This window comes from Oncorhynchus nerka, linkage group LG14 (genome assembly GCF_034236695.1).
Source record: "Oncorhynchus nerka isolate Pitt River linkage group LG14, Oner_Uvic_2.0, whole genome shotgun sequence".
Classification (NCBI taxonomy): domain Eukaryota; kingdom Metazoa; phylum Chordata; class Actinopteri; order Salmoniformes; family Salmonidae; genus Oncorhynchus; species Oncorhynchus nerka.
This window is the reverse complement of record NC_088409.1, coordinates 99,284,255-99,301,187: the sequence shown is the minus strand read 5'-3', so window position 1 is coordinate 99,301,187 and position 16,933 is coordinate 99,284,255. Positions and strand designations below refer to the sequence as shown.

General features: G+C 39.7%; 1 protein-coding gene across 1 annotated transcript in view; it reads left to right on the top strand.

Annotated features, from left to right (window-relative positions):
• ryr1b (ryanodine receptor 1b (skeletal)) overlaps window positions 1–16,933 on the top strand; it is a 287,373-nt gene that overhangs the window by 241,959 nt on the left and 28,481 nt on the right. The window contains 3 exon segments of the mRNA XM_065027242.1: window positions 4–85; window positions 1,690–1,877; window positions 3,123–4,235. Coding sequence (XP_064883314.1) covers window positions 4–85; window positions 1,690–1,877; window positions 3,123–4,235 — 1,383 coding nt within the window.

The following is a 16,933-nucleotide window of genomic DNA, read 5'->3' as shown; positions in this document are numbered from 1 at the left end:
CAGGACTCCAGTCAGATTGGTCTGCTGAAGGAACTCCTGGACCTGCAGAAAGACATGGTGGTCATGCTGTTGTCTCTACTGGAAGGTAAAAAGGCATTGGTCCCAGATCTGGTCCCACTCCAGGTTAGGGTTAAAGACCCACTCCAGGTTAGGGTTAAAGACCCACTCCAGGTTAGGGTTAAAGACCCACTCCAGGTTAGGTTTAAAGACCCACTCCAGGTTAGGGTTAAAGACCCACTCCAGGTTAGGGTTAAAGACCCACTCCAGGTTAGGGTTAAAGACCCACTCCAGGTTAGGGTTAAAGACCCACTCCAGGTTAGGGTTAAAGACCCACTCCAGGTTAGGGTTAAAGACCCACTCCAGGTTAGGGTTAAAGACCCACTCCAGGTTAGGGTTAAAGACCCACTCCAGGTTAGGGTTAAAGACCCACTCCAGGTTAGGGTTAAAGACCCACTCCAGGTTAGGGTTAAAGACCCACTCCAGGTTAGGGTTATTAAAGACCCACTCCAGGTTAGGGTTAAAGACCCACTCCAGGTTAGGGTTAAAGACCCACTCCAGGTTAGGGTTAAAGACCCACTCCAGGTTAGGGTTATTAAAGACCCACTCCAGGTTAGGGTTATTAAAGACCCACTCCAGGTTAGGGTTATTAAAGACCCACTCCAGGTTAGGGTTAAAGACCCACTCCAGGTTAGGGTTAAAGACCCACTCCAGGTTAGGGTTAAAGACCCACTCCAGGTTAGGGTTATTAAAGACCCACTCCAGGTTAGGGTTAAAGACCCACTCCAGGTTAGGGTTAAAGACCCACTCCAGCCTCCCTAGAACCTCATTTATCACCTTAACAAATGGCACATCTCAATAGGTGGTCCAGGAGTCCTCTGACATGACACTTGTCAGAGGAGGGGCGGGGCAGGGTGGGGAGGGGGAGGGGCTTACCATTTTTGTCCACTAATTGTTCCCACAAACAACGGGGGAGGCCGGAGACATCAGAGTGGGGAGAGAGACAGACAGACAGACAGACAGACAGACAGACAGACAGACAGACAGACAGACAGACAGACAGACAGACAGACAGACAGACAGACAGACAGACAGACAGACAGATGTCAGACAGACAGACAGACATACAGACAGAGATACAGACAGACAGAGATACAGACAGACAGAGATACAGACAGACAGACAGACAGACAGACAGACAGACAGACAGACAGACAGACAGACAGACAGACAGACAGAGAGACATACAGACAGAGATACAGACAGATACAGACAGAGATACAGACAGACAGACAGACAGACAGACAGACAGACAGACAGACAGACAGACAGACAGACAGACAGAGATACAGACAGACAGAGATACAGACAGACAGACAGACAGACAGACAGACAGACAGACAGACAGACAGACAGACAGACAGACAGACAGACACCCTCAGACCAACTGTTCGATTGTCAAACCTTTGAAGTTTGCAATTGTGTGTAAAAAAAAAAAACTTTACTGTATTTGTACTTGGAATGTCATTGTTCAACAGGAACAGTTGAAAAAATATCTGGAGACTATAATAGCTTGTATTTTTAAACATTCGCTGCTAGTTTTTTGAATATATTTGAGGTGCTGTAGGGATCTTCTTTGCTTCTTTGTAATTTTGCTTTATTTGGGGGGGTGTCGACAATCCTTGTCGCTAGGCAATGTGGTGAACGGCACCATCGCCCGTCAGATGGTGGACATGCTAGTGGAGTCCTCCAGTAACGTGGAGATGATCCTCAAGTTCTTCGACATGTTCCTCAAGCTGAAGGACATCACGGGGTCTGACGCCTTCCGAGACTACGTGACCGACCCCCGAGGCCTCATCTCCAAGAAGGACTTCTACAAGGTACACACTGAGTCTACAAAACGTTAGGAACACCTTCCTAATATCGAAATGTCCCCCCCTCCCCTCAGATTAGCCACAATTCGTCGGGTCATGGACTCTACAAGGTGTCTAACGCGTTCCACAGGGACGCTGGCCCATGTTGAATCCAATGCTTCCCACAATTGTGTCAACTTGGCTGGATGTCCTTTGGGTGGTGGACCACTCTTGATACATGTGGAAAACTGTTGAGTGTGAAAACCCCAGCAGCGTTGCAGTTCTTGACACACTCAAACCGGTTCGCCTGGCACCTACTACCATACGCCATTCAGAAGGCACTTAAATATTTTGTCTTGCCCCATTCACCCTCTGAAAGACACACAAACACAATCCATGTCTCTTAATTGTCTCAAGGCTTAAAAATCCTTATTTAACTGTCTCCTCCTCTTCATTTACACGGATTGAAGTGGATTTAATAAGTGTCATTAATACGGGATCTTTCTCCTGGATTCAATCTGAAAGAGCATGTTTTTATTCAGTGTATGTGCATTGTACTGTGACAGACCGTGCTGCCACTGACTAGAGCTAGACTAGGTTTCTTGTAAAAAAAAAAAAGGCTCATGAGACAAAGTCAATTCTAAACAAAATAGAAGTTACAATCTAATAATCTCTTCAAGAATCATAAAAATCTATGTTCCCAAAACAGAGCTATATGCTCCCTCAGTCCTCTCCCCTTGAGTGAGGGGAAAAGTAACCAGCCTATGGAGGTCAGCTGTGTTGAACCTTTATTTAACCAGGCAAGTCAGTTAAGAACAAATTCTTATTTTCAATGACGGCCTAGGAACAGTGGGTTAACTGCCTGAACGACAGATCTGTACCTTGTCAGCTCGGGGATTCGAACTTGCAACCTTTCGGTTACTAGTCCAACGTTCTAACCACTAGGCTACCCTGCCGCCCCTGTTCATTATCAAGCCAATGGGCTCGTTTCAGGTTGACTACATGGCTTGTGGTTCTGTTGAGGGCATGGCCATTAAAGTGGCTACGCTTCAAGGAACCACATGTGTGTATTTTCCTATTTTGTGCCTTTGAAGATCCCAATGTATTTCCCGACAATATTTGTCCCTAGCTGCCCGCTCACTTGCCAAAAGAAAAAACATGAACCATGGAAATACACTGGTTTTGATTGTGTTTTAAATGTGTGGGTTGTTGTACTCACATGGCTGAGGCAAATTTACGTTTTGATTAAATTCATTTATTCCTTCCTTTCAGGCCATGGACAGCCAGAAGCAGTACTCTCCGTCTGAGATCCAGTTCCTTCTGTCTTGTTCCGAGGCCGACGAGAACGAGATGATCAACTTTGAGGAGTTTGCCGACCGCTTCCAGGAGCCGGCCAAGGACATCGGCTTCAACATCGCTGTACTGCTCACCAACCTGTCTGAGCACGTACCCCACGATACGCGACTACAGAACTTTCTGGAGCAAGCCGAGAGCGTCCTCAACTACTTTAGACCCTTCCTGGGCCGGATAGAGATCATGGGAGCGAGCAGGAAGATCGAGAGGATCTATTTTGAGATCAGCGAGGCCAACAGGAACCAGTGGGAGATGCCGCAGGTCAGAGAGTCCAAGAGACAGTTCATCTTCGACGTGGTCAACGAGGGCGGGGAGAGCGAGAAGATGGAGTTGTTTGTCAACTTCTGCGAGGACACCATCTTTGAGATGAACATCGCCTCACAGATTTCTGAGGAGGAGGAAGAGGAGGTGGTAGACTCAGAGGATGAAGAGGAAGAAGGAGGAGGAGGAGGAGGAGAGTTGGACGAAAATGGAGAAGAGATTGCTCCCGAGTCGAGCTCGGCGTTCTCTGACTTCCTGACAAGCGTGGCGAACTTCTTCAACATGTTCACCTTCAGGAATCTACGGCGGCGCTACCGCAAGCTTAGGAAGATGACTCTGAAGGATATGGTGGTGGGCTTGGCCACGTTCATCTACACCATCCTGTTTGGTATCCTGTCTTTCATCTACAGTGTGTGTAAGGGCTTCTTCATGCTGATCTGGAGCACCCTGTTTGGAGGAGAACTGGTAGAGGGTGCCAAGAAGATCACGGTGACTGAGCTTTTGGCCAGTATGCCGGACCCAACGCAAGATGAGGTGCACGATGAACTGCCACCTGAGCCAGGTGCCGATGAGGGTCAGGAGGGGATAGACGGAGGAGAGGAAAGAGACGTGGGAGGAGGAGAGGAAGGAGAGGAGGGAGGGGATGGTGAGGAGAAGGAGGGAGGCCGGATGCCTGGGTTCGACACCCCTGGAGGGCTGGGAGACTTTGGGGAGACCACAACTGTAGAGCCCCCTACTCCAGAAGGAACCCCACTGCTCAAGAGGAAACTGGTGAGTTTACACCCATGATGTGTTTTTTAATATTATTATTTATTTATTTATTTATTATGTTACGGTACCCAATGCAGCACGTTTTCTTCTTTTAGCTCTATACTCCAAAAGTTACGATTTTAAATCAAATTCCATATTGACACAGTACATTTATTTACCATTAATTTCTATTGGGCACAAAATAATGTGAAACAACCAAAACAAACAGAAAATGCATCCAACAGGTTTGTAAAGTCACAAGCTTCATGTAATCATTGTGTGCTATGAATACGGGAACAAATACTACACTTTTTAAAATAATAAATACACATATAAGTAAATGTGGTTGAATACGTTTGGTCCCCTAAAATGGGGGGGGGGGGGGGTTTATGTACAAAAAGTGCTTTCTAAACGGTTCACCCGATCCAATTTGTAAAGAGTAGAGTAGAGAGGTTATATAGAGTAGAGAGGTTATATACAGTAGAGAGGCTATATACAGTAGAGAGGCTATATACAGTAGAGAGGCTATATACAGTAGAGAGGTTATATACAGTAGAGAGGCTACATACAGTAGAGAGGCTACATACAGTAGAGAGGCTACATACAGTAGAGAGGCTATATACAGTAGAGAGGTTATATACAGTAGAGAGGTTATATACAGTAGAGAGGTTATATACAGTAGAGAGGTTATATACAGTAGAGAGGCTATATACAGTAGAGAGGCTATATACAGTAGAGAGGCTATATACAGTAGAGAGGCTATATACAGTAGAGAGGCTACATACAGTAGAGAGGCTATATACAGTAGAGAGGCTACATACAGTAGAGAGGCTATATACAGTAGAGAGGCTATATACAGTAGAGAGGCTATATACAGTAGAGAGGCTACATACAGTAGAGAGGCTACATACAGTAGAGAGGCTAGATACAGTAGAGAGGCTATATACAGTAGAGAGGCTACATACAGTAGAGAGGCTACATACAGTAGAGAGGCTACATACAGTAGAGAGGTTATATACAGTAGAGAGGTTATATACAGTAGAGAGGCTACATACAGTAGAGAGGCTACATACAGTAGAGAGGCTAGATACAGTAGAGAGGCTATATACAGTAGAGAGGCTACATACAGTAGAGAGGCTACATACAGTAGAGAGGCTACATACAGTAGAGAGGTTATATACAGTAGAGAGGCTACATACAGTAGAGAGGTTATATACAGTAGAGAGGCTACATACAGTAGAGAGGCTACATACAGTAGAGAGGCTAGATACAGTAGAGAGGCTACATACAGTAGAGAGGCTACATACAGTAGAGAGGCTATATACAGTAGAGAGGCTACATACAGTAGAGAGGCTACATACAGTAGAGAGGCTATATACAGTAGAGAGGCTATATACAGTAGAGAGGCTATATACAGTAGAGAGGCTATATACAGTAGAGAGGCTATATACAGTAGAGAGGTTATATACAGTAGAGAGGCTACATACAGTAGAGAGGTTATATACAGTAGAGAGGCTATATACAGTAGAGAGGTTATATACAGTAGAGAGGCTACATACAGTAGAGAGGTTATATACAGTAGAGAGGCTATATACAGTAGAGAGGCTATATACAGTAGAGAGGTTATATACAGTAGAGAGGCTACATACAGTAGAGAGGTTATATACAGTAGAGAGGCTATATACAGTAGAGAGGCTATATACAGTAGAGAGGTTATATACAGTAGAGAGGCTACATACATTAGAGAGGCTACATACATTAGAGAGGCTATATACAGTAGAGAGACTATATACAGTAGAGAGGTTATATACAGTAGAGAGGCTACATACATTAGAGAGGCTACATACATTAGAGAGGCTACATACATTAGAGAGGCTATATACAGTAGAGAGGTTATATACAGTAGAGAGGCTACATACAGTAGAGAGGCTACATACAGTAGAGAGGCTATATACAGTAGAGAGGCTATATACAGTAGAGAGGCTACATACAGTAGAGAGGCTACATACAGTAGAGAGGTTATATACAGTAGAGAGGTTATATACAGTAGAGAGGCTACATACAGTAGAGAGGTTATATACAGTAGAGAGGCTACATACAGTAGAGAGACTATATACAGTAGAGAGACTATATACAGTAGAGAGACTATATACAGTAGAGAGACTATATACAGTAGAGAGGCTATATACAGTAGAGAGACTATATACAGTAGAGAGACTATATACAGTAGAGAGGCTATATACAGTAGAGAGGCTATATACAGTAGAGAGGCTATATACAGTAGAGAGACTATATACAGTAGAGAGACTATATACAGTAGAGAGGCTATATACAGTAGAGAGACTATATACAGTAGAGAGACTATATACAGTAGAGAGACTATATACAGTAGAGAGACTATATACAGTAGAGAGACTATATACAGTAGAGAGGCTATATACAGTAGAGAGGCTACATACAGTAGAGAGGTTATATACAGTAGAGAGGTTATATACAGTAGAGAGGTTATATACAGTAGAGAGGCTATATACAGTAGAGAGGTTATATACAGTAGAGAGGTTATATACAGTAGAGAGGTTACATACAGTAGAGAGGCTATAGACAGTAGAGGCTATAGACAGTAGAGGCTATAGACAGTAGAGGGGCTATATACAGTAGAGAGGTTATATACAGTAGAGAGGTTATATACAGTAGAGAGGCTATATACAGTAGAGGGGCTATATACAGTAGAGAGGTTATATACAGTAGAGAGGCTATATACAGTAGAGAGGTTATATACAGTAGAGAGGTTATATACAGTAGAGAGGTTATATACAGTAGAGGCTATATACAGTAGAGTGGCTATATACAGTAGAGAGGCTATATACAGTAGAGAGGTTATATACAGTAGAGAGGTTATATACAGTAGAGAGGCTATATACAGTAGAGAGGCTATATACAGTAGAGAGGATATATACAGTAGAGAGGTTATATACAGTAGAGAGGTTATATACAGTAGAGATGTTATATACAGTAGAGAGGCTATATACAGTAGAGAGGTTATATACAGTAGAGAGGCTATATACAGTAGAGAGGCTATATACAGTAGAGAGGCTATATACAGTAGAGAGGTTATATACAGTAGAGAGGTTATATACAGTAGAGAGGCTACATACAGTAGAGAGGCTATATACAGTAGAGAGGCTACATACAGTAGAGAGGCTACATACAGTAGAGAGGCTATATACAGTAGAGAGGCTATATACAGTAGAGAGGCTATATACAGTAGAGAGGCTATATACAGTAGAGAGGTTATATACAGTAGAGAGGCTACATACAGTAGAGAGGTTATATACAGTAGAGAGGCTATATACAGTAGAGAGGTTATATACAGTAGAGAGGCTACATACAGTAGAGAGGTTATATACAGTAGAGAGGCTATATACAGTAGAGAGGCTATATACAGTAGAGAGGTTATATACAGTAGAGAGGCTACATACATTAGAGAGGCTACATACATTAGAGAGGCTATATACAGTAGAGAGACTATATACAGTAGAGAGGTTATATACAGTAGAGAGGCTATATACATTAGAGAGGCTACATACATTAGAGAGGCTACATACATTAGAGAGGCTATATACAGTAGAGAGGTTATATACAGTAGAGAGGCTACATACAGTAGAGAGGCTACATACAGTAGAGAGGCTATATACAGTAGAGAGGCTACATACAGTAGAGAGGTTACATACAGTAGAGAGGCTACATACAGTAGAGAGGTTATATACAGTAGAGAGGTTATATACAGTAGAGAGGCTACATACAGTAGAGAGGTTATATACAGTAGAGAGGCTACATACAGTAGAGAGACTATATACAGTAGAGAGGTTATATACAGTAGAGAGGTTATATACAGTAGAGAGACTATATACAGTAGAGAGGCTATATACAGTAGAGAGACTATATACAGTAGAGAGACTATATACAGTAGAGAGGTTATATACAGTAGAGAGGCTATATACAGTAGAGAGACTATATACAGTAGAGAGACTATATACAGTAGAGGACTATATACAGTAGAGAGGTTATATACAGTAGAGAGGCTATATACAGTAGAGAGGTTATATACAGTAGAGAGACTATATACAGTAGAGAGACTATATACAGTAGAGAGACTATATACAGTAGAGAGGCTATATACAGTAGAGAGGCTATATACAGTAGAGAGGTTATATACAGTAGAGAGGTTATATACAGTAGAGAGGTTATATACAGTAGAGAGGCTATATACAGTAGAGAGGTTATATACAGTAGAGAGGTTATATACAGTAGAGAGGTTATATACAGTAGAGAGGTTACATACAGTAGAGAGGCTATAGACAGTAGAGGCTATAGACAGTAGAGGCTATAGACAGTAGAGGGGCTATATACAGTAGAGAGGTTATATACAGTAGAGAGGTTATATACAGTAGAGAGGCTATATACAGTAGAGAGGCTATATACAGTAGAGAGGTTATATACAGTAGAGAGGCTATATACAGTAGAGAGGTTATATACAGTAGAGAGGTTATATACAGTAGAGAGGTTATATACAGTAGAGAGGCTATATACAGTAGAGTGGCTATATACAGTAGAGAGGCTATATACAGTAGAGAGGTTATATACAGTAGAGAGGTTATATACAGTAGAGAGGCTATATACAGTAGAGAGGCTATATACAGTAGAGAGGATATATACAGTAGAGAGGTTATATACAGTAGAGAGGTTATATACAGTAGAGAGGTTATATACAGTAGAGAGGCTATATACAGTAGAGAGGTTATATACAGTAGAGAGGCTATATACAGTAGAGAGGTTATATACAGTAGAGAGGCTATATACAGTAGAGAGGCTATATACAGTAGAGAGGTTATATACAGTAGAGAGGTTATATACAGTAGAGAGGCTATATACAGTAGAGAGACTATATACAGTAGAGAGGCTACATACAGTAGAGAGGCTATATACAGTAGAGAGGCTATATACAGTAGAGAGACTATATACAGTAGAGAGACTATATACAGTAGAGAGGCTATATACAGTAGAGAGACTATATACAGTAGAGAGACTATATACAGTAGAGAGACTATATACAGTAGAGAGGCTATATACAGTAGAGAGGCTACATACAGTAGAGAGGTTATATACAGTAGAGAGGTTATATACAGTAGAGAGGTTATATACAGTAGAGAGTCTATATACAGTAGAGAGGTTATATACAGTAGAGAGGTTATATACAGTAGAGAGGTTATATACAGTAGAGAGGTTACATACAGTAGAGAGGCTATAGACAGTAGAGGCTATAGACAGTAGAGAGGCTATAGACAGTAGAGGGGCTATATACAGTAGAGAGGTTATATACAGTAGAGAGGTTATATACAGTAGAGAGGTTATATACAGTAGAGAGGCTATATACAGTAGAGGGGCTATATACAGTAGAGAGGTTATATACAGTAGAGAGGCTATATACAGTAGAGAGGTTATATACAGTAGAGAGGTTATATACAGTAGAGAGGTTATATACAGTAGAGAGGCTATATACAGTAGAGAGGCTATATACAGTAGAGAGGCTATATACAGTAGAGAGGTTATATACAGTAGAGAGGTTATATACAGTAGAGAGGCTATATACAGTAGAGAGGCTATATACAGTAGAGAGGATATATACAGTAGAGAGGTTATATACAGTAGAGAGGTTATATACAGTAGAGAGGTTATATACAGTAGAGAGGCTATATACAGTAGAGAGGTTATATACAGTAGAGAGGCTATATACAGTAGAGAGGCTATATACAGTAGAGAGGCTATATACAGTAGAGAGGCTATATACAGTAGAGAGGTTATATACAGTAGAGAGGCTATATACAGTAGAGAGACTATATACAGTAGAGAGGCTATATACAGTAGAGAGACTATATACAGTAGAGAGACTATATACAGTAGAGAGACTATATACAGTAGAGAGACTATATACAGTAGAGAGGCTATATACAGTAGAGAGACTATATACAGTAGAGAGACTATATACAGTAGAGAGGCTATATACAGTAGAGAGGTTATATACAGTAGAGAGGCTATATACAGTAGAGAGGCTATATACAGTAGAGAGGTTATATACAGTAGAGAGGCTATATACAGTAGAGAGGTTATATACAGTAGAGAGGTTATATACAGTAGAGAGGTTATATACAGTAGAGAGGCTATATACAGTAGAGTGGCTATATACAGTAGAGAGGCTATATACAGTAGAGAGGTTATATACAGTAGAGAGGTTATATACAGTAGAGAGGCTATATACAGTAGAGAGGCTATATACAGTAGAGAGGATATATACAGTAGAGAGGTTATATACAGTAGAGAGGTTATATACAGTAGAGAGGTTATATACAGTAGAGAGGCTATATACAGTAGAGAGGTTATATACAGTAGAGAGGCTATATACAGTAGAGAGGCTATATACAGTAGAGAGGCTATATACAGTAGAGAGACTATATACAGTAGAGAGGTTATATACAGTAGAGAGGTTATATACAGTAGAGAGGCTATATACAGTAGAGAGACTATATACAGTAGAGAGGCTATATACAGTAGAGAGACTATATACAGTAGAGAGACTATATACAGTAGAGAGACTATATACAGTAGAGAGGCTATATACAGTAGAGACTATATACAGTAGAGAGGCTATATACAGTAGAGAGGCTATATACAGTAGAGAGGTTATATACAGTAGAGAGTTATATACAGTAGAGAGACTATATACAGTAGAGAGGCTATATACAGTAGAGAGGCTACATACAGTAGAGAGGTTATATACAGTAGAGAGGTTATATACAGTAGAGAGGTTATATACAGTAGAGAGTCTATATACAGTAGAGAGGTTATATACAGTAGAGAGGTTATATACAGTAGAGAGGTTATATACAGTAGAGAGGTTACATACAGTAGAGAGGCTATAGACAGTAGAGGCTATAGACAGTAGAGGCTATAGACAGTAGAGGGGCTATATACAGTAGAGAGGTTATATACAGTAGAGAGGTTATATACAGTAGAGAGGTTATATACAGTAGAGAGGCTATATACAGTAGAGGGGCTATATACAGTAGAGAGGTTATATACAGTAGAGAGGCTATATACAGTAGAGAGGTTATATACAGTAGAGAGGTTATATACAGTAGAGAGGTTATATACAGTAGCGAGGCTATATACAGTAGAGTGGCTATATACAGTAGAGAGGCTATATACAGTAGAGAGGTTATATACAGTAGAGAGGTTATATACAGTAGAGAGGCTATATACAGTAGAGAGGATATATACAGTAGAGAGGTTATATACAGTAGAGAGGTTATATACAGTAGAGAGGTTATATACAGTAGAGAGGCTATATACAGTAGAGAGGTTATATACAGTAGAGAGGCTATATACAGTAGAGGCTATATACAGTAGAGAGGCTATATACAGTAGAGAGGCTATATACAGTAGAGAGGTTATATACAGTAGAGAGGTTATATACAGTAGAGAGGCTATATACAGTAGAGAGGCTATATACAGTAGAGAGGTTATATACAGTAGAGAGGTTATATACAGTAGAGTGGCTATATACAGTAGAGAGGCTATATACAGTAGAGAGGTTATATACAGTAGAGAGGTTACATACAGTAGAGAGGCTATAGACAGTAGAGGCTATAGACAGTAGAGGCTATAGACAGTAGAGGGGCTATATACAGTAGAGAGGTTATATACAGTAGAGAGGTTATATACAGTAGAGAGGTTATATACAGTAGAGAGGTTATATACAGTAGAGAGGCTATAGACAGTAGAGGCTATAGACAGTAGAGGCTATAGACAGTAGAGGGGCTATATACAGTAGAGAGGTTATATACAGTAGAGAGGTTATATACAGTAGAGAGGTTATATACAGTAGAGAGGCTATATACAGTAGAGGGGCTATATACAGTAGAGAGGTTATATACAGTAGAGAGGCTATATACAGTAGAGAGGTTATATACAGTAGAGAGGTTATATACAGTAGAGAGGTTATATACAGTAGCGAGGCTATATACAGTAGAGTGGCTATATACAGTAGAGAGGCTATATACAGTAGAGAGGTTATATACAGTAGAGAGGTTATATACAGTAGAGAGGCTATATACAGTAGAGAGGATATATACAGTAGAGAGGTTATATACAGTAGAGAGGTTATATACAGTAGAGAGGCTATATACAGTAGAGAGGTTATATACAGTAGAGAGGCTATATACAGTAGAGAGGCTATATACAGTAGAGAGGCTATATACAGTAGAGAGGCTATATACAGTAGAGAGGCTATATACAGTAGAGAGGTTATATACAGTAGAGAGGTTATATACAGTAGAGAGGCTATATACAGTAGAGAGGCTATATACAGTAGAGAGGTTATATACAGTAGAGAGGTTATATACAGTAGAGAGGTTATATACAGTAGAGAGGTTATATACAGTAGAGAGGCTAGATACAGTAGAGAGGCTATATACAGTAGAGAGACTATATACAGTAGAGAGGCTATATACAGTAGAGAGGTTATATACAGTAGAGAGGCTAGATACAGTAGAGAGGCTACATACAGTAGAGAGGCTATATACAGTAGAGAGGTTATATACAGTAGAGAGGCTAGATACAGTAGAGAGGCTATATACAGTAGAGAGACTATATACAGTAGAGAGGCTATATACAGTAGAGAGGTTATATACAGTAGAGAGGCTAGATACAGTAGAGGGGCTATATACAGTAGAGAGGTTATATACAGTAGAGAGGTTATATACAGTAGAGAGGTTACATACAGTAGAGAGGCTATATACAGTAGAGAGGTTATATACAGTAGAGAGGTTATATACAGTAGAGAGGCTACATACAGTAGAGAGGCTATATACAGTAGAGGGGCTATATACAGTAGAGAGGTTATATACAGTAGAGAGGTTATATACAGTAGAGAGGCTATATACAGTAGAGAGGTTACATACAGTAGAGAGGCTATATACAGTAGAGAGGCTATATACAGTAGAGAGACTATATACAGTAGAGAGGCTATATACAGTAGAGAGACTATATACAGTAGAGAGGTTACATACAGTAGAGAGGCTATATACAGTAGAGAGGCTATATACAGTAGAGGTTATATACAGTAGAGAGGTTATATACAGTAGAGAGACTATATACAGTAGAGAGGTTACATACAGTAGAGAGGCTATATACAGTAGAGAGGTTATATACAGTAGAGAGGCTATATACAGTAGAGAGACTATATACAGTAGAGAGGCTATATACAGTAGAGAGACTATATACAGTAGAGAGACTATATACAGTAGAGAGGTTACATACAGTAGAGAGACTATATACAGTAGAGAGGTTACATACAGTAGAGAGGCTATATACAGTAGAGAGGTTATATACAGTAGAGAGACTATATACAGTAGAGAGGTTACATACAGTAGAGAGGCTATATACAGTAGAGAGGTTATATACAGTAGAGAGGTTATATACAGTAGAGAGGTTATATACAGTAGAGAGACTATATACAGTAGAGAGGTTACATACAGTAGAGAGGCTAGATACAGTAGAGAGGCTACATACAGTAGAGAGGCTATATACAGTAGAGAGGTTATATACAGTAGAGAGGCTAGATACAGTAGAGAGGCTATATACAGTAGAGAGACTATATACAGTAGAGAGGCTATATACAGTAGAGAGGTTATATACAGTAGAGAGGCTAGATACAGTAGAGGGGCTATATACAGTAGAGAGGTTATATACAGTAGAGAGGTTATATACAGTAGAGAGGTTACATACAGTAGAGAGACTATATACAGTAGAGAGGCTATATACAGTAGAGAGGTTATATACAGTAGAGAGGCTAGATACAGTAGAGAGGCTACATACAGTAGAGAGGCTATATACAGTAGAGAGGTTATATACAGTAGAGAGGCTAGATACAGTAGAGAGGCTATATACAGTAGAGAGACTATATACAGTAGAGAGGCTATATACAGTAGAGAGGTTATATACAGTAGAGAGGCTAGATACAGTAGAGGGGCTATATACAGTAGAGAGGTTATATACAGTAGAGAGGTTATATACAGTAGAGAGGTTACATACAGTAGAGAGGCTATATACAGTAGAGAGGTTATATACAGTAGAGAGGTTATATACAGTAGAGAGGCTACATACAGTAGAGAGGCTATATACAGTAGAGGGGCTATATACAGTAGAGAGGTTATATACAGTAGAGAGGTTATATACAGTAGAGAGGCTATATACAGTAGAGAGGTTACATACAGTAGAGAGGCTATATACAGTAGAGAGGCTATATACAGTAGAGAGACTATATACAGTAGAGAGGCTATATACAGTAGAGAGACTATATACAGTAGAGAGGTTACATACAGTAGAGAGGCTATATACAGTAGAGAGGCTATATACAGTAGAGAGGTTATATACAGTAGAGAGGTTATATACAGTAGAGAGACTATATACAGTAGAGAGGTTACATACAGTAGAGAGGCTATATACAGTAGAGAGGTTATATACAGTAGAGAGGCTATATACAGTAGAGAGACTATATACAGTAGAGAGGCTATATACAGTAGAGAGACTATATACAGTAGAGAGACTATATACAGTAGAGAGGTTACATACAGTAGAGAGACTATATACAGTAGAGAGGTTACATACAGTAGAGAGGCTATATACAGTAGAGAGGTTATATACAGTAGAGAGACTATATACAGTAGAGAGGTTACATACAGTAGAGAGGCTATATACAGTAGAGAGGTTATATACAGTAGAGAGGTTATATACAGTAGAGAGACTATATACAGTAGAGAGGTTACATACAGTAGAGAGGCTATATACAGTAGAGAGGTTATATACAGTAGAGAGGTTATATACAGTAGAGAGACTATATACAGTAGAGAGGCTATATACAGTAGAGAGACTATATACAGTAGAGAGGCTATATACAGTAGAGAGACTATATACAGTAGAGAGGTTACATACAGTAGAGAGGCTATATACAGTAGAGAGGCTATATACAGTAGAGAGGTTATATACAGTAGAGAGGTTATATACAGTAGAGAGACTATATACAGTAGAGAGGTTACATACAGTAGAGAGGCTATATACAGTAGAGAGGTTATATACAGTAGAGAGGCTATATACAGTAGAGAGACTATATACAGTAGAGAGACTATATACAGTAGAGAGGCTATATACAGTAGAGAGGCTACATACAGTAGAGAGGCTATATACAGTAGAGAGGCTATATACAGTAGAGAGGTTATATACAGTAGAGAGGCTATATACAGTAGAGAGACTATATACAGTAGAGAGGTTATATACAGTAGAGAGGCTATATACAGTAGAGAGGCTATATACAGTAGAGAGGCTATATACAGTAGAGAGGTTATATACAGTAGAGAGGTTATATACAGTAGAGAGACTATATACAGTAGAGAGGTTATATACAGTAGAGAGGTTATATACAGTAGAGAGACTATATACAGTAGAGAGGTTACATACAGTAGAGAGGTTATATACAGTAGAGAGACTATATACAGTAGAGAGGTTATATACAGTAGAGAGGTTATATACAGTAGAGAGACTATATACAGTAGAGAGGTTATATACAGTAGAGAGGTTATATACAGTAGAGAGGTTATATACAGTAGAGAGACTATATACAGTAGAGAGGTTATATACAGTAGAGAGGTTATATACAGTAGAGAGGCTACATACAGTAGAGAGGCTATATACAGTAGAGAGGTTATATACAGTAGAGAGGTTATATACAGTAGAGAGGTTATATACAGTAGAGAGGCTACATACAGTAGAGAGACTATATACAGTAGAGAGGTTATATACAGTAGAGAGGCTATATACAGTAGAGAGGCTATATACAGTAGAGAGGCTATATACAGTAGAGAGGATATATACAGTAGAGAGACTATATACAGTAGAGAGGTTATATACAGTAGAGAGGCTATATACAGTAGAGAGGCTATATACAGTAGAGAGGCTATATACAGTAGAGAGGATATATACAGTAGAGAGGATATATACAGTAGAGAGGCTATATACAGTAGAGAGGTTATATACAGTAGAGAGGTTATATACAGTAGAGAGGTTATATACAGTAGAGAGGTTATATACAGTAGAGAGGCTATATACAGTAGAGAGGTTATATACAGTAGAGAGGATATATACAGTAGAGAGGTTATATACAGTAGAGAGGCTATATACAGTAGAGAGGCTATATACAGTAGAGAGGCTATATACAGTAGAGAGGTTATATACAGTAGAGAGGCTATATACAGTAGAGAGGCTATATACAGTAGAGAGGCTATATACAGTAGAGAGGATATATACAGTAGAGAGGATATATACAGTAGAGAGGCTATATACAGTAGAGAGGTTATATACAGTAGAGAGGTTATATACAGTAGAGAGGTTATATACAGTAGAGAGGCTATATACAGTAGAGAGGATATATACAGTAGAGAGACTATATACAGTAGAGAGGTTATATACAGTAGAGAGGCTATATACAGTAGAGAGGCTACATACAGTAGAGAGGCTATATACAGTAGAGAGGTTATATACAGTAGAGAGGTTATATACAGTAGAGAGGTTATATACAGTAGAGAGGCTACATACAGTAGAGAGACTAT